This window comes from Megalobrama amblycephala, linkage group LG13, assembly GCF_018812025.1.
Source record: "Megalobrama amblycephala isolate DHTTF-2021 linkage group LG13, ASM1881202v1, whole genome shotgun sequence".
Lineage (NCBI taxonomy): Eukaryota > Metazoa > Chordata > Actinopteri > Cypriniformes > Xenocyprididae > Megalobrama > Megalobrama amblycephala.
In genome coordinates, this window is record NC_063056.1 from 36,285,728 (window position 1) to 36,304,518 (window position 18,791).

The following is an 18,791-nucleotide window of genomic DNA, read 5'->3' on the forward strand; positions in this document are numbered from 1 at the left end:
TTTACAAAATGCTGCTTACAGTAACTATAGATGTCTTTATCTGGACTCATGGGACATAGACAGAAGTGGTGGTTGTGTCCTGCTCAGCAGGTATCCTCGCCCTCATAGAAATATGAAGCAATTAAGCTTTTGTTATCTGAACTGAAGCTCAGCAGGATTAAGAGTACGCGTACCCCAATGATGAGTAGCATAACAGAGAGAATGGCGAAGGAGGTCATTGGTTAAAACTAGGGCTGCCACCGACTAAAAAAAAAAGGTCCAGTCATCCATTAGTAGACTTATTGCACATTTATTTAAATTCAGTTGCTTAAATATATACTAAACCATAATCATTGTTTAATATATATATAGGCATAATATAGCCTATTCCGCACTCAAGCACACGCATAAAGCTTAACACAAAGCAATGGCAAAAGTAATGATTATGAATGTGTCAGGAAAAAAATAGCATGGAGACATTTTAATTATTTATTAATAAACAAGTGTTTTCTGAGTATCGGCTGCAAAGATGTTGACGATGCTCCCTCGCCATCTCCGCAGTGTAGTAAATGCGCCTATAGAGAGAAATGCACCTTTTATATGGATTACATGAGCAGAGAATATTTGTTTTCTATTGATTTTGTTTAAAAGTAGACATTTCAAGCTTTCTATAGATATACAAAGCCTATTCCAAAAAAGTTGGAACACTGTACAAATTGTGAATAAAAACAGAATGCAATGATGTGGAAGTTTCAAATTTCAATATTTTATTCAGAATACAACATAGATGACATATCAAATGTTTAAACTGAGAAAATGTATCATTTTAAGGGAAACATAAGTTGATTTTAAATTTCATGGCATCAACACATCTCAAAAAAGTTGGGACATGGCCATGTTTACCACTGTGTGGCATCCCCTCTTCTTTTTATAACAGTCTGCAAACGTCTGGGGACTGAGGAGACAAGTTGCTCAAGTTTAGGAATAGGAATGTTGTCCCATTCTTGTCTAATACAGGCTTCTAGTTGCTCAACTGTCTTAGGTCTTCTTTGTCACATCTTCCTCTTCATTATGCGCCAAATGTTTTCTATGGGTGAAAGATCTGGACTGCAGGCTGGCCATTTCAGTACCCGGATCCTTCTATGCAGCCATGATGTTGTAATTGATGCAGTATGTGGTCCGGCATTGTCATGTTGGAAAATGCAAGGTCTTCCCTGAAAGAGACGACATCTGGATGGGAGCATATGTTATTCTAGTACTTGGATATACCTTTCAGCATTGATGGTGCCTTTCCAGATGCGTAAGCTGCCCATGCCACATGCACTCATGCAACCCCATTCCATCAGAGATGCAGGCTTCTGAACTGAGCGCTGATAACAACTTGGGTTGTCCTTGTCCTCTTTAGTCCGGATAACATGGCATCCCAGTTTTCCAAAAAGAACTTCAAATTTTAATTTGTCTGACCACAGAAGAGTTTTCCACTTTGCCAGTCCATTTTAAATGAGCCTTGGCCCAGAGAAAACACCTGGGCTTCTTGATCATGTTTAGATATGGCTTCTTTTTTTACCTTTTTTTATATGGCTTTTCTTTTTTGGTGGATTGTGTTCACCGACAATGTTTTCTTGAAATATTCCTGAGCCCATGTTGTGATTTCCATTACAGTAGCATTTCTGTATGTGATGCAGTGCCGTCTAAGGGCCCGAAGATCACGGGCATCCAGTACGGTTTTCCGGCCTTGACCCTTACGCACAGAGATTGTTCCAGATTCTCTGAATCTTTGGATGATATTATGCACTGTAGATGATGATAACTTCAAACTCTTTGCAATTTTTCTCTGAGAAACTCCTTTCTGATATTGCTCCACTATTTTTCGCCGCAGCATTGGGAGAATTGGTGATCCTCTGCCCATCTTGACTTCTGAGAGACACTGCCACTCTGAGAGGCTCTTTTTATACCCAATCATGTTGCCAATTGACCTAATAAGTTGCAAATTGGTCCTCCAGCTGTTCCTTATATGTACATTTAACTTTTCCGGCCTCTTATTGCTACCTGTCCCAACTTTTTTGGAATGTGTAGCTCTCATGAAATCCTAAATGAGCCAATACTTGGCATGACATTTCAAAATGTCTCACTTTCAACATTTGATATGTTATTTATATTCTATTGTGAATAAAATATAAGTTTATGAGATTTGTAAATTATTGCATTCCTTTTTTTACCGCAATTTGTACAGTGTCCCAACTTTTTTGGGACAAGAAATGCGCCTCCATGTCTTGCAGTAAGCGCTATACTTGAGCTTCCACACTCCGCACAAACGCTTGGATATGCGCCTAATAATAGAGCACATTTATCTGGATTAATGTTAGAGCGAGCAGCCATGTAAAGCTACTACTAACATGTTTCAAATGATAAGCAATATTTAAGGTCAATGAATGATATTCATTCAAATATTTGGATTTCCTGCAAGACATACTGTAATTACCACAAGGACCTGCTGTTAACAATTTGTACCTCACGGACTACGTGACTTTGCAACAAGGATTTTTTTTTCTGTGACTAACCAACTAATATAATTTTGGTTGACAAAGCCCTTTTCTAGTTGACTAATCATTAGTCGACTATTAGAGGGCAGCCCTGGTTAAAATCCTGCAATTTTACACACTTGAGTATTTCAGATGGATGGATGGATAGATGGATGGCCTGTGTAGAATTTCTTTGAACTGCAATTCTGAAAATTCCTCTTCCTGTCATTTCAATTCAAATTCCAGCTCAACTTCCTGTGGGGTGTACCCAATTAATTTAAGTGAAACAACTGCAAAAGAAACACATTTGAGTGCAGTATTCCTTAATTTTTTCATCTGCTTTTACTTTCTACTTTAGATGCCATGGGTCTGTCCGATGTGGCCCATGTGGAGAGCATCCAGGAGAAGTCCCAGTGTGCTCTTGAAGAGTATGTGCGAAACCAATACCCCAATCAACCCAACCGTTTCGGCCGCCTGTTGTTACGGCTACCCTCCCTGCGCATCGTTTCATCTCCTGTTATCGAACAGCTGTTCTTTGTACGACTAGTGGGTAAAACGCCCATCGAGACCCTGCTGCGGGACATGCTGCTTTCCGGCTCCAGCTACAACTGGCCTTATATGCCCGTCCAGAGAGACCGGCCCATCTCACTCCATTACAACGAGAACGGGCCCTGATCCCACCCCCTTAATCAATATCACAACCCCACCACCATTGGGTCATGGCCGATACAGAGAATCTGTCAGCAAGCCACGCCCCTTTCTGCCACATCATCACCGCTCACTTATCTGAAGCACCAGCCGTTTGTTCCGTCATTTGGAATGGACCACAGAGTTCATACAGACACCGAACTGTTTCCCACAGAGGTTTTCTATGAACAAGGACTGTTTGGCCCAAAGTGCAATGTCCATTCCTGATTTTGACTCAACCAGAAGCCATTAAAGCTGATGCCAAAACTTTACCAGAAAAGCTATTAACTGTAGACGGACCTCGAAAACTGCACCACTTGTATTAACGGGAGAGTCAAGATTCTGTCCGTAAGTGTGTGGTGAAGTAAAAACTGAAACTAAGATCCCAGCAGCTGAATTTCGAGTGGGCGAGGTTTGTATTACATCCCCAATAAAACCGAGAGAAAGGTGTGACTCTTGCAGGACTCGTTGGAGAGAAAGCCATTGCCAAAGTAGGACAGGCATCTGAACTCTCGGGAGCATTTTGTGGAACCGATGACTGAGGTGAAATTTTGTCTAGTTGTTTTTTGCATTTAGGTCTCTGATGAAGTGAGAGGACTAGAAAGAGGCACTTGAAACCAGCCAGATAACTCTCAATTTCTGTGCTTTTCTCAGCTACATCCAAATATTCAGCACATCCAGACAGAATGTTGCCGTATCAAGCACATGCGTCTTGTTAAATACAGGTGTTTATCTCCTGTAGCATCAAGAGAAACACTAGGGTAAAATAGGGTATTCTGAAACATTGTGGAATGTCAGGAAAGCACTGATGTGTTCAAGCCAACCAAGTCTATGCTAACTTTATCACAAGACAACCCATCTAGAATACGGTAAAGTCTGATTTGATCATGTAAAGTATTGAGGTGACAGGCAACTGCACAAAATGACACAGATTACCCTAATTCACTCGATAAACTCAAGACCTCAATTATGCCAATAGTCTGCCTTTGATGACCAGGTATTTTGTGTAGCATAATGTAGGTTTCATCAAGTTTTTTGTTACTTTCTCGCTCGTCTGAATATGTTTAAACCCCGCTGTCACATTGTTAACATGGCACTACAGCTTTTAAGGCAGCATTTGGATATAAAAGCCATTGGGACCTTTGAAAGCAGGACCTGTTGTATTAGTTCACAGAATATTTCTATCAAAGTATGTTTTTCTGTATTTTAGGTTTGGAGAAATGAATTAATGAAATAAAATCTGTCATTCACAGAATTGCTGATGTTGTTTTTGGCATTTTGTTCCTGCTAGACCTTTTTTCTTCTTTTATTCTGGTTTGGGCCATAACTTTTTAAACCACTCCTTCATAGGTTTACTGTAGGCATGTGTTTTGAGCCAGAAATGCAGATGTATCTTCCTCATGATGGATTCTAAGGAACATTTTACCAGGATGTTTGGCTGTATTTGAATTTCACCAACTTTGCACTATCAGCTCAAATAGTTCAACTTAAATCTCATCAAACCACAAAATGTTTCAGGTTTTGTCCCATGACTTCTTGCCATCTTAATGCATTACTTTATGTTGGTCATTCTTATAAGTGGATTTTTCAAAAATGCTAAAATGTGTACTTAATTATTTTAAGTGTATGATTCTATTTCCCCATTTCAGTCAGATCTTATAGCCAAAATGTTCTTCACCTTTTTTTTATGTTTTTGCCAAAATGTTCTTCAGCTGTTTTCTTTAGAAGCTTGTTTGGTCTTCATGACAGTAAGACTTAAAGGATTAGTTCACTTTAAAATGAAAATTACAAGATTTACTCACCTTTAAGCCATGAAGTATATGATTTTCTTCTTTCTGATGAACACAGTCAGAGTATTAATAAATATCCTGACGCATCCAAGCTTTATAATGGCAGTGAATGGGGGGCAATGAGTTTAAAGCTCAAGAAAGTGCATCCATCCATCATAAACGTACTCCAAACGGCTCCGGGGCATTAATAAAGGCCTTCTGAAGTGAAGTGATGCGTTTGTGTATAAGAAAAATAGTAAAATATCTAGCTTTCGCCAGACCGCCTTCCATATTCAACTTACGAAAAAAAAAACTTTTTGTTCATCAGAAAGAGGAAAGTCATATACACCTAGGATGACCTGAGGGTGCGTAAATCATGGGGTAATTTTCATTTTAAAGTGAACTAATCATTTAAACATATTGGCTGTGTCTCATTTCACTGTGGCTTCCTATGATGTGAATCGTTGTATCTAAAATATGAATTCAGGCACAAAGGGCCTCATTTATAAAACTTGCATACGCACAGATTTGATCCTAAAGTGTGCGTACACTAAAATCCACACCAACTTTCATATTTATAAAAATGTTCTTCGATGTGAAAAATTGCTTAGCGCCACGTCAGGGTCTAAGCAGTTGTACGCACTTTTCCTTGTGGCAGAGAGTCGGAGTACTGCAGGTATTTCGAAATCTAAGCAATTCTTGCTGCTTGCAATTCTCAAGTAAAGGATTTGGACATTGACTGGTTCTGCTCTTTTATTTTTTAATGACATTAATTAGGTGAAATTTACAAGGCGGAGATCTGAAATCACTCAGCTGCGCACAGTTTCAAGAGTATTTGTGATTGATAAATTTCACATCTGGAAGAGAGGCGTAGGCACATTTTTGATGATCGTAGGATCAAATGTAGGACGGTTATTTCGAAACATTTTATAAATGAGGCCCCAGAGCCTTGAACCACTAAACATAGGGACACTGGTGACTCAATTTCATTTTTGGTAAGTGAATATAGTGAGCAGCTGTGTTTGTTTGTCTTTGTTTTTTAATGGTGCATTATGGGAATTTCAAGGGCGTGATTGAAACTTAGCCATTGTGATCTTTCAAGATCATTGAATACATTAAGCAATTTAGTTTGGGTGCAATAAATATGAATTAAATCATTTAAAAATTATTGATATTATAAATAAATATTATTGATTTATTTATATTATTTAACTATACATTTTAAGGCAACTAAATACCTAATTTAATCTCATCTTTTAACATTTGTTTTCATACAATTCTTCTTTAAGAAAATATTCAGTGATGCATACTGTTTAGAGCTCTGTTGGCAGGGTTATAAGTCATGCTTGTGACCTTGTGGTCTCCAGACCCCTTCCAGCAATAGAGAAGCTAGTATGAAAATTACTTCTACCTTCATTTCAGAGCTGTCAATCCAGTTCAGCAGTGACCTCTTCACCTCAACATCATGCAATATTACCTCACTGTGAATATAAAATATATTTGCAGCACCATGTGCCCCGTGGGTAAGTTAAATGTCTGAATGTAGATGCATGTTGGTTTTTATCAGCTCATAAATATTTCAAGCAACCATACGGATTCTTATTGTATTTTACATCTTCGGATTGCTAAAAATTCAGCTTCAGTTTTCTCATTGTTTAGACCCTGACATGTTTTAATAGTCATGTGATGTCTCAGCTTGTGGTTAAAATGACAAATCTGGAGTCATGCCCCATAAATCATTCAGACGTGACAGTGATTGTTCCAAACCCTACTATAGCAAACAAATGGGGTGTTGTTGAGAAGTGCTTGAGTCACACGCGTTTAACCTCTAACTGATGTGACAATCTCAGTTTAACAAGAGGCCTGGATGAACTATAGCAATGTTAAGAATGAAGTCGCCCGTAGCCATAGCGCTTAAACTTGAACATTGGCCACAAGGGCAAGCGGTCTGACTCTGGGAGGGTTGGCCAGCCAGATCAATAGTTGAGACGTCAAATTGAATTGAGGTCAGTCTTTGTGCATACGAGGTCTCTCATTTTTGGCTCTCTGTCAGGAAGCCAGCTGCTGAAGCGAAGCTCCTTCCCTGCGGCTGTTTTAGAGAGCACACAAAGCCATACTGGAGAAATTTGGGACAATTGCTTATCAGGGGTGCTGAAATCAAAACCCCATTTACTTAGGGGTTTTCATTTGAAAATGAAATCAATTTCATTTTCCAAAGCACCCTTCCTGGAATCAAAATCCAGACCAATCACAGTCCCATAAAACTAATGACTGTGACTAAAAGAAATTCTTCCAGCACAGTCACTGGGACCAAAACTTCCACAGCATTTTAACAAAGTCATCTACCCTTTCTGTAGCTCTTATAAATCCTTAAAGAGGACCTGACGAGGATATGTGGCAATGGCATCAATATTGATGTGGGAGAAAGTCCCTCCAAAAACCCAGTTAAGCCACGGGGCATCAATATTAATGGTGCTGCACTGCCTCCCAACTGCCCCAGAGCAACTCTCAAATAGTGATTACCAAAGTGCAAGAGTTTCATTATTACACACCCAAAATAAAGGCATAATCTTCAATCTCCCTCCAAACTTTACATTTTAGATTCTCAAATGGGGATTCAAGAGTGTAATAAGTGAATTATTCAAAACCATCACTATAAACAGAGCTGGGTAGTAACGGATTACGTGTAATCTGGATTACGTAATCAGATTCCAAAAATTAAGTACTTGTAATTATATTATATTATGTTTTAAAATACTCGTAATCAGACTACAGTTACTTTTTTTTAATTGCATGATTACTTATTATTCACACAATGGCGGTAAATCATTCATAATCTATTGATTCTCCCTAATTCTTATTTTTCATGTTTTCATTTTTCCTTTCTAAAAAATCATATTGCTTTTATGCATTCAGTAAGTCTTCTAGTTTTGTGAAATTTCACACAGAGACCAGCCACTAGTCAGGTGGCTGTAATTACACGGAAAACTGAGAGGCCACAACGAATTTGACTACTGGATTTACAAAAATCATTTAATTTTTAAGGAATGTTTTCTCAACATTGCATATCAAATCAACTCCTGACGAACACATTAATTCATAATTAATTCATAATTAATATAATTATTATTATCACTCAGTAAGTCATTTAAACATGTACATTGTAATATATTCTTTCTCTTTTTATATCAGTATGGTACAAGATTATCCAATTCACATCAATGTGATAAATTAGTTAGGTCAAAAGTAATCTAAAAGTATTCAGATTACCTAAAATGTGTAATGTAATGGATTATGGTACTAACTACAATTTTTGTCATGTAATTTGGAATCAGTAACCGAATACAATTGGTAAGTAATTTACCCAGCATTGATTATAAATTTTGATTAGCCTGTGAGAACTGAGCAGTTCTTAAAGGAACAGGTCACCCAAAAATTCTAATATGGTGTTTTTTAGGGTAAATATCAGTGATTTGACATTCTAAAGAACGGCTTTAGAAGACTAAATTTACATTTCTCAACTTCTCATTTTGTGTTCCACAGAAGAAAGAAAGTCATATGAGTTTGGAAAGAGTGAGTAAATTACTTCTCGTTTTTGGTTGAACATTATTATTTTAAGTGGCATAAGTTTTAGGCCATTGATGTGCCATAAAATGCATATTCTTTAGTAAGATTTTTAAAAGAAGTCCCATGCTCACCAAGACTATATTTATTTGATCAAAATACAGTAATATTGTAAAAAATATTATTAAAAATTAAAATCATTTTTTTTTTCTTTAATATATTTTAAAATGTAATTTATTCCTGTGATGCAAAAGCTGAATTTTCATCATCATTACAGTCTTCAGTGTCACATGATCATTCAAAAATCATTCTAAAATACTGATTTGATGCTCAAGAAACGTTTTTTTAATCATTGTTATCCATGTTTAAAACAGTTTCACTGCTTAATATTTTTGTGGATTGTTTTTCTTTTCTGGATTCAAGAACATTTATTCACTGAAATACACAGTTTCTTGAAAAGCACCGTTTTTGGTCATCCATTAGCTCGGTTGTTTATTTCTGTTCACGAGGGCTCTATGAGTCACGTACTGAACTGATGCCCAGTGACACACATTGCGTTAAAAGTTCACTGATTCTAGACAATTCTATATGAGTGGACAGAGCGATTAAAGCGTCCCGGATTCACAGGATTTTTCTTGGCTACATGTTTGCAGGCGAATTTCCCTGGGGGTTTCTTCTTCCTGTTTCATTATGATTTCCATACTCCACATTAATGATATCATACTCTCACTGTTGCCGACCCCTCTGCTGGAGCACAGATATGATTACACTGATGCAGTTTCTGGGTCAGTAAGTTAAATATTTCAGATGGTTTATTTTTAGGCACGTCTGTTTCCACTTTGTGCTTGCTCTCCCCCTGTGTTGCTTCCCCTCAGTCTCTCTCCTTCCCCCCTCCCTTCTTGCTGTCTTGGCTTTAGGCAGCATTTGACCTAGAAAGTCATCATCACATGGCCCTAAGGCCTGTCAATGTTAGCCAGAATCGGTATGTGCCATTAGTAGAAAGCTGAGTGGTGTGGTGAAGTTATAAGCATTTTCATCTTAGTACATAATTAGTGGGGTCCAAAAGTACACATTTGTGCTTTAAAATGCTTCTATTTGTCATTTTTTAATTATTAATTTAATTTAACACGATTTTTAATTACATAACACATTATCATAATTTAAATAAGTTAAACTAAAAAATTAATGAATTTCATAATTTATTAATATTTGATGTGTCCCCATTTTGCTTTAACGACAACAGCGCTCAAGCTGACATGAACAAAACCTGATGATCCGCATACAGAGTTAACATTTTCTTAGTTTTGATTAGTAAACTAAACAGTGCATAAAATATATTATATTAATATTATACATTAAATAAATATTATTTAAATGATGTATCTATGTTACATACATTATCTAAATTATTGTTCGATTTTATATTAAATACATGGTAAATATAAATAAATAAACATATTATTATTATTTTATTATTATAAATAAATACTAATTTAATGCTACTAGTAATACTAATTAAAATAAATATTAATAGTCTTTATTAATAATTAATAGTTCTTTGTTTTAATTTTATATTAAATAAATATGGTGAATATAAATTATTTATTTTTATGTAAAAATAATTTTACTAAATAATTACTAAATATTTTTTACTAGTAATACTAATTAAAATAAATACTAATATTAGTTTCTTTGTTTAAATTTATATTAAATAAATTATATTAATTATTATTACATTTAAATTTAGTACTAAATCTAAATAATTTAGTATTTTATTATTTTACATACTAATTTAGTACTACTATTAATACTAATTGAAATAAATACTAATAGCCTACTAGTTTCTTTGTTTTAAATTCATATTCAATAAATTATCTAAATTTGTATTAAATATATATATATATATATATATATATATATATATATATATAAATTTTAAATACTAATTTAGTACTACTAGTAATACTAATTAAAATAAGTACCATACTAGTTTGTTTTAAAATGTGTATTATTGAATAAATTATTATTTAATTTTATTTTGTAATAAATTATCTAAATAATATTTGTTTTTCCTTATTTACTTTGTCAAAATATTTCTTTTACATTTTTTCGAAATCTTATATTTTCTCTTTAAGTTAGGTTTTGAATCACAGATGTTGACTTCACTGGCAGTGAATGTTTAGAACTTCATAAATGATGGTTGTTTGAGTTTTACTTCACTTTTGCATGCGCAGATTGTTTACAGGCCTGTACATCACTGACAAAAACTGCATTATGCCCATTGCAGAGCTGCACATTGATTTCTAATCTCTGTGTGAACTCCACTGCAGTGACACCAGCACTGATGGATCTACTACATTAGATCACAATCAAATCCTATGGAGTCACTCGGTACAGTAAGGGCAGGCTAATTGTTGCAGAGATGACATGCCATTGAACTGTTAACAGAAAGGGGACGAGTTCAGATGAGATACAGCATTCAGTCCTCGTGGCCTTTAGGCAAATTTCCTATCATGTGTTCTCCACACTTCATTCTGGCAATTGATCACATCTGCCACTATGCTGTGTTTGCCTGAGCAGTTAGTATCTGCATGTTTTGATCAATTAATGTTTGTTTAACCGATTTTAAAAGGAATGGTTCACCCAAAGTTAGGGGATTAGGGGATATCAGGCTTCAAAAAGGACCAAAAAAAAAAAAAAAAAAACTGTCCATGTGACTATTTTCAGTCAGCTACAACACAGAGAAACCAATGGCGTTTGGTGGTAATGACTATTTTGATGTACCAATGCACCATTTTTGAATCTGATGCAAAGACAAATGAGATTTTAGAGGTTTGGTGTATAACAACTAAAATTTTGATCTACTCCTCAGTTATTGTATGACTTCAAAACTACTTTTATACTACGTTCTGACTACTTTTATGGTCTTTTTTTTTATCTATGATAATATTCACTATGAACTGTCATAAATAGGGGTGTGATGAGATCTCGTGCCATGAGATGCAAAATCGAAAGCGAAAGTACAACGCGAGCGTGCATTTCAATACTGCACATTTTGAAAACAGGTCCTTGATGCATGCAAATATCTCCCAGTATGAAAGCTATCTAAGGCTGGGCTGTGTAGTTGTAACCATCTCTGTGTAAAAATCTTATCTCGGCTCGTGAGCCAACTGTCTCGTCACACCTCTAGTCATAAATATTCGTTAAGGTACCTCTATTATGCATTTTTGAAAATTACCTTTCATGCAGTGTGTAATGTAGCCATTTGTGAATGTAAAATGTCAATAAAGTTTTAAAAGGGGGGTATCACACACAGTTTCTGCCAATCTCATGTTAATCTTGAGTACATATAGAGTAATATTGCATCCTTCATAACTCCGAAAAGTCTTTAGTTTTATCATATTTATAAAAGACGAGCCCCTGGAGGCAGGTCTGCCATCAGTGCCGTGGGCGGAGCTAAAGTGTCACGAGCGCACGCAGCTTGTGTAGAGATCGTCTGCAAGCTGCGACATCATTATAAATAAAAAGGGAACATAAACGTTCGTGTGGTTTACATTATATGCACTTGCGCGCCGATTGCCAACAAAACACAGATATCTGATGCAGCTTTACTCACCGCCCCCGATCTGCAAATCCAGCGCCGAACTGGGAGTTGTTTACAAAGTATTCATCATCGAAATCCCGGGAACAAACAAACATATGTGCAAAACTCAGTTGCTGCCCAAGAAAATAAAAATCATCAACTGTTCTCTTAACGCTGGGTTCTTTGGGATGCCGAAAAAGGTCATCTTTCCCTCACAACCAAAAACATACTCCTTTGTTTACAGGAGCTGCATCTCATTTCAGAGGCTGCATCCTCCGGAGGTCGCATTTGAAGGCTGTATACGTCATCAAGGATGTCATATTTAAGAAAAGTAACCGTAATAAAATTGACTGATATTCATTGTGAGGTGTAAAATACTGTAATTTCTTTTTTACGTTGCAATCTAATGGTTATTTTTCTTAAATGAGACTTCCTCGATGATGCATGCAGCCTTCAAAGGGTGTAGCCCCTGAATTGGGACACAGCCAATGTTGAAAAATCTCTCAGCTTCTGTATCCCGAACGAAACGCGTTGATGTGCTTGCTCTTGCTCTCGCTCTAAGTGATGTGTGTGTACACTTATCAGGAAGAAGTACCTATACAAGGAATTCCGGCCTTTTATGAAGGCCATACTCGAAAAAAATTCGGCGAAACATATCCACAACTGGAAGTTGTATATTTCGCACAGAAAAGCTCCATCATACGTCCAACTCGTGTTTTGAAACTTTGGCCATGTTTAGCATGAGAATGCAACTCTTTAACAGTGTAAATAAGTCAGAATGCATGAAATAGCATTACACCCCCCTATGTAGGTTTGTAATAAATTTGCATAATGCCAGCCTATGGCCTTCATTGGCTGCTGGGACTCGGGCTCCAATTGATACAGTAAAACCCACGCCATTGTTACTGTTCGTATTACTGTGTATCAAGTGCTGATGAAGCCTCCAGAGCTGAAATCCATATATGGTAACAAAAGCGTTACGTTTCTGACATGTGCTGTGAGCAGTCGACCAATCACAACAGACTGGGCCATGTGACCAATCAGAGCAGAGTAGCTCGCAGAAAGGAGGGGTTTAGAGAGACCGAATCTGCGAACAAACCATTTACAGACTCTGAGAACTGAGGTGATGTACAATGAACATTATGAGTAAATGAAAGTGTTTGTTGAGTCTTGGAGGCATGTAAACCAATCGTAGGAGACTCCAAAACAAAATGGGGAACCTTTAAACTAGAAGCACTTTAAAATGTCTCCTTTCATCTACCAAAGGGAAAAAATGTGTTTGAAATGACTAGTAATGACTAAAGAAAGTACATTTTTATGTGAACTTTTCTTTTAAGATACTATTATGTGTATATAACTGGTATTCACATTTAGAATGACCTCAGATGACATTTTAAACGCTCCGTCTTGATAAATACGCTATTAATTTGACGCATTTCGCACAATTGTAGCACACAGTTTAACACCAGAGAGAATCGAGGGGCCCGTCTGCTCGTCATAAATTACACATGCACTGAATTCATTAGTCTGTGTACTGTTTTGTCTTGTGCCCTCAGCATTTTTCATCGCAGACACGCAGCGATTCCAAGCCGGTGCCACAGAGGTTCATTGTGTCTCTGCCAGCCTCTCACAGAAGCCCCATCCAACTTCTCACCTGCAGCATTATGCTCTGTGGATCTCACTCAAGGGTAATTGGGACCTCGCATTCTGGGACCAGCTCTGCCTTTGTTCCCCTGGTCGGATGCACTGACCCGGATGTGTGAGGTCGCAGTCATGTTAATTGGCGCGGGGTGTTGCAGCTGCATGATTCGCTGTGTTTTTCCATGAGTCTGTGTGTGTGGAAATTGCTCATCGGAGTGAATAAATCTGTTTCCAAAGGACAGCAAAACACTATTAGAAACAAACACATGCTGATTGAACACATTTAAATTATTTATAAGCATTTACTTTTTGATAGTGGCATCAATTTTATCTATGTTGTGTAAAAGGTAGAGTGTTAGAAGCAGATCTCTGGACCGTTCGAGGGCTCCCCCACCTGTCCATCTGTCATTACTCTCAGTGGATCCGCAGTCAGCCGGCTCTGTTCCGGACAGGAATAGAACAGCTGTCCCGGCGGACTCTGACCGGTCCCGCTGCACCTGTTCTGACCTCAGGGACAGTTGTCTCTCCATTTGTTTTTTTGCTATGGCAAGGTGTCCTTGGCTCTTAGCTGCCCTGTTATACAGTAAGAACATAATGATTATTATGGCCAGTATGAGAAAACACATTACGCAGATCATATGCACATGCCATGGCTTTCAACAAGCTATTCAAATATTGACTTTATTCAACACTAAATAGCATTCTTAACCCATTTTATTTCCATATAATGTTATATATTTCTATTTTACAGGAAATTCTGCATAGCATGAAAATGAAACTATATAGCAATGCCCTGTCAACCACAGACACACCTTTGTAGTGGTGAGTTTTGCACAGGTAAAAAACCCTGGCTGTTAGTTCTTTTTTTATTATTATTATAAATTTAGTACAACTTCTTGTTGCAAAACAGGTGAAGCAATTTATTTGTCACTACTGGAACTTCACCAGCCATTTTACAGTTATATATTTTGAACTGTGCAGTTATACATTGTATGAATAACATAGATGTATGGTAATGTATACAGTAATGTAAAAATCTTTTTTAAAAAAAAGCAAACAAACAAACAAACAAACACACATGTAAATATCAGGGAATTTCAAAAGTATGAATTGCAAGCCTAGAAAGGTAATCTTAAAATCTAACATTTCTGTCATTAATAATTACTCATCTTCATGTCGTCCCAAACCCGTAAGACATTCGTTCATCTTCGGAACACAAATTAAGATATTTTTGATGAAATCCGAGGGTATCTGATCCATGCATAGGCAGCAACAACATTGCACCTTTTGAGGTCCAGAAAGGTACTAAAGACATCGTTAAAACCGTCGACATGACTGTGGTTCAACCTTAATATTATGAAGCGACGAAAATACCTTTTGTGCGCAAAAACAAAACAAAAATAATGACTTTATTCAACAAATTCTGTCCTATGTCATACTGCTACACTATTGTCGTTGCAGAGCTTCAGTGTTTACGTCCCTTTCTTCAAAAATATCTTAATTTGTGTTACGAAGACAAACAAATGTCTTACAGGTTTGAGACGACATGAGAGTGAGTAATTAATGACAGAAATTTCATTTTTGGGTGAACTAACCCTTTAAAAGCTCATGAAAATTGCAGTTGCACTTTATTTGACAGTATGTGCCCTTTCAGTGTACTTACTAATGAAAGTATTGAGTAATGTAAGGTAACTACATGGGCTCAGGGGTAGATTCAAGGTTAGTACCTAGTTATTACCCAGTTAGTGTAATTACTACAATAAGTAGTATGTACATGCGAAACAGGACTGTGAAATTAAAGTGCTACTGAACTTGCTATAGTAATTTTTAGAAATAAAATTCCTACTTATTTTTGTACTTTTTTTCTATTTTTGTTCTTTTTAGCACAATTTCTATAAAATTGGATTAAAAGACCATTATCTAGTCAAAGATTATTATTATTATTATTTTTTTCCATTACAATATTTCCTGACATGAACACAAATTTGTCCAGGGAAAGAAAGTCAAATCAATCATTTGTGTTGGATGATAATAAATTATTACAGTTACCATGAAAATCAAAATGGAAGTTTTTTGGCTTTTAGTTTGAATATGTTAGCTTTACTCTTATCTATAGACCTTATGTAGCCCCGCCCCTTTTCACTTCCGGTTTGTATTTCCACAGCGATCTTACATTTATGAATGAACTGCTCGTTTTAAAATCCTCCGGGTCTACTGACATTTGTTAAGACATCTGCTTTAAATATAACAATGCTCATGATAACTTTCATTAACTCTACAACAAGTAAATCCACTTAACCAACTATTCTTTGACAGCGATGCCATAGAAATGTACAGAGCTACCGCAAAACGGAAGTTCAAAGACAATTTTATAAAGATGGCGGCGCGCTTGTTTCTCTGGTAAATAAGGTCTATAAGCTAGAGTGCTTCAAAACAATGACAACATTCGTATTTAGAAGATATAAACGTTCAAAACTTATGTTGCGTTCCAGGCAGGTTTTTGAGCCGGCAAGTCATGACTTCAAATCACGACTCACGACTTTGTAGCGTTCCAGGAAAGTCACGCCAAACTGTGTAAAAGTGTAAACAAACCAACATGGCGGACCGTACGGGGCTTATGCTCATTAACAATTATTTCTATCGCCAAAGGTGCTTACTGCTTGCTTATTTGAGGGAAACAGAGGAGGAAAACGGCGCATAAGGCAAGAGAAGCTGTTTTACCTTTTATTTTACCGTGCACTTGCTTAAACCTCGCATCCGTAGGGGCTGCCATTGTTGTTTCGCGGGCTATGTGACGTCAGAACCCGTGACTGGGAGTACCTAGATCTAGTATGAGTTCACGGGTGGGAAGTCACGGCTTTGACTTCTGTTCCAGTGTACTAACACGGGTAGAAGGTTGGAAAAACACGGGTTATGGAACGCGGCATTAGTCTCTCACTTCCGCCAATTTGGATAAATGATTTTGATGACATCACGCTGCACTTCAGCTTCTCATAAGATTTTCTGTCCAATCAAATGCTCTCCAGAATCTGAAGCGTCCCGCCCCCGACATTATAGACCTTATGTAGCCTCGCCCCTTTTCAGCGCTGCGCTCGTTGTCTTTTGACTTCCGAGTCCGACCAGTGTTAATTTTGACTGCAAATTTTGATTCAGTTTTAGTCATAGTCTTTTGACTAAAATGACATTTAGTTTTAGTCATATTTTAGTCATCGTAAATTGGTTTAGTTTTAGTCTAGTTTTAGTCGACTAAATATAAGATTTTAGTCAACTAAATCTACAGTAGATGTAGTCGACTAAAAACTAATTTAGTTAAATTTTAATGCATTAAGCATTTCTCTAACAATACACAGATCTTATACAATGATATAGGTACATCTGATATTCCCCAAACTGTTTATGTTCACCCAACTGTACTTTACTTGCCAAAGCGGACAGTTTTTGACCGTTCAAGTGCAAAAAGACATGAAAGAGCTAAATTCAGTACTTTTCAGGGATTGACACACTTATCATTGAGGTACTATTATAGTTTAAAATTTTTATTAGATTTGATTTTTAGTTTTTCTGCTTTCATTGTAATTTTAGTTTAAAGTTTTAGTAATTTGTGTGTTTATTTTTTTTAGTTTTTGCTTTTAAATGTCTGAGTTTTTATTTCTGTTTGTTTTTTTAATACCTCAGGTTAAGCTAAAGCTTAGAAACTAAATTAAATAAAATAAGTTTACATTTTTTTATATATTTATTTTTTAATTTCAGTTAACGTTTATTTCAAGTAATGAAGATTTCTTTGGTTTTAGGTTTAGTTAACTATAATAACCCTTATACTTGTAAAATATATTGAATAATGTGTCAAAAAATGTTCTTAGTCTTTCCTTCCTGTGACAAGATACAGTAGTTTACTATGAATTAAATAGAAATTAAATTAAATACAGTTTATTGTGTAAACAAAATAACAATAATGACCAGGAAAAAATAATAATTATAAACCATCCCGAAATAGACCATGACTCTTATTCTAAAATGTCTGCAGTCTGCACTGTAGCAGGCTGTTCATGAGGGTGATAAAATATGCATTCTTACAACCGTCTAAAACATACTACCATATAAACATTGTGTAGTAAACATTGTCATAATTCATCAACTTTAGCTTATAAGCAACCTTTGGCATAAATGTGCGCATCTTCCACACAGGACTGCAGTCCTGCCTGAATATCTTCCCAAATCGTCCCTCTCTTTCATTTTCGTCTCGTTTTTATTCGTTGACGAATATTAGAGTAGATTTTAGTCATAGTTTTAGTCATTCAAACGCATTTTTGTTTAGTCATCGTCTCGTTTTCGTCTGTGAAAAAATGTTGTTGATGAAAATTATTCATCCACGAAATTAACACTGCAGTGCGCACACAGTCTGCTCCGGTCCAGAGACATGATAGCACAGAGCGGATCATATGCGCGAGTCGGCGCAGACCACAAAACGTATCGGACACATTTGAATTGTGCGCAGAATGCTATATTTTAGAGCGATAGGAGGAGAAACAGTTAGAGATTAGAAGGAAACTGAGGCTTTACCACGCTCAACGGCTCTGGCTGAGCTGTGATATAAATGAAACGCTATTGGCCATTTTAAAAAGGGTAGGAGCTGTTCAATATGTCCTGCCCTGTCTTCCTGTTTCAGTGGAAACTGCATCAACTTTTGCTGTGCATTCCAAGGCACTTCAGTGGGATTGAATTTTTCTACAAAAATATTAAAGGTGCCCTAGAATTAAAAATTGAATTTACCTTGACATAGTTGAATAACAAGAGTTCAGTTCATGGAAAAGACATACATTGAGTTTCAAACTCCATTGCTTCCTCCTTCTTATGTAAATCTCATTTGTTTAAAAGACCTCAGAAAAACAGGCGAATCTCAACATAACACCGACTGTTACGTAACAGTCGGGATCATTAATATGTACGCCCCCAATATTTGCATATGCCAGCTCATGTTCAAGGCATTAGACAAGGGCAGCCAGTATTAACGTCTAGATCTGTGCACAGCTGAATCATCAGACTAGG

At 36.5% G+C, this 18,791-nt stretch overlaps 1 protein-coding gene and 2 long non-coding RNA genes across 3 annotated transcripts in view; 2 read left to right on the forward strand and 1 right to left on the reverse strand.

Moving 5' to 3' along the window:
- The window catches only part of nr2f5 (nuclear receptor subfamily 2, group F, member 5), an 18,373-nt gene extending 13,930 nt beyond the window's left edge, over positions 1 to 4,443 (forward strand). The window contains exon 4 of the mRNA XM_048153047.1: positions 2,860 to 4,443. Within this exon, the coding sequence (XP_048009004.1) occupies positions 2,860 to 3,176 (317 nt within the window). The 3' untranslated portion in view covers positions 3,177 to 4,443. The remainder of the gene's footprint in view (positions 1 to 2,859) is intronic.
- LOC125243406 lies at positions 455 to 16,820 on the reverse strand. The gene is made up of 4 exons (XR_007179042.1): positions 16,467 to 16,820; positions 14,140 to 14,318; positions 13,759 to 13,970; positions 455 to 554 (listed from the first exon to the last, which is right to left on the reverse strand). It is a non-coding gene; the product is annotated as an uncharacterized LOC125243406 (long non-coding RNA).
- LOC125243407 lies at positions 8,840 to 14,785 on the forward strand. The gene is made up of 2 exons (XR_007179043.1): positions 8,840 to 9,306; positions 13,661 to 14,785. It is a non-coding gene; the product is annotated as an uncharacterized LOC125243407 (long non-coding RNA).
- Positions 16,821 to 18,791: the final 1,971 nt, after the last annotated feature.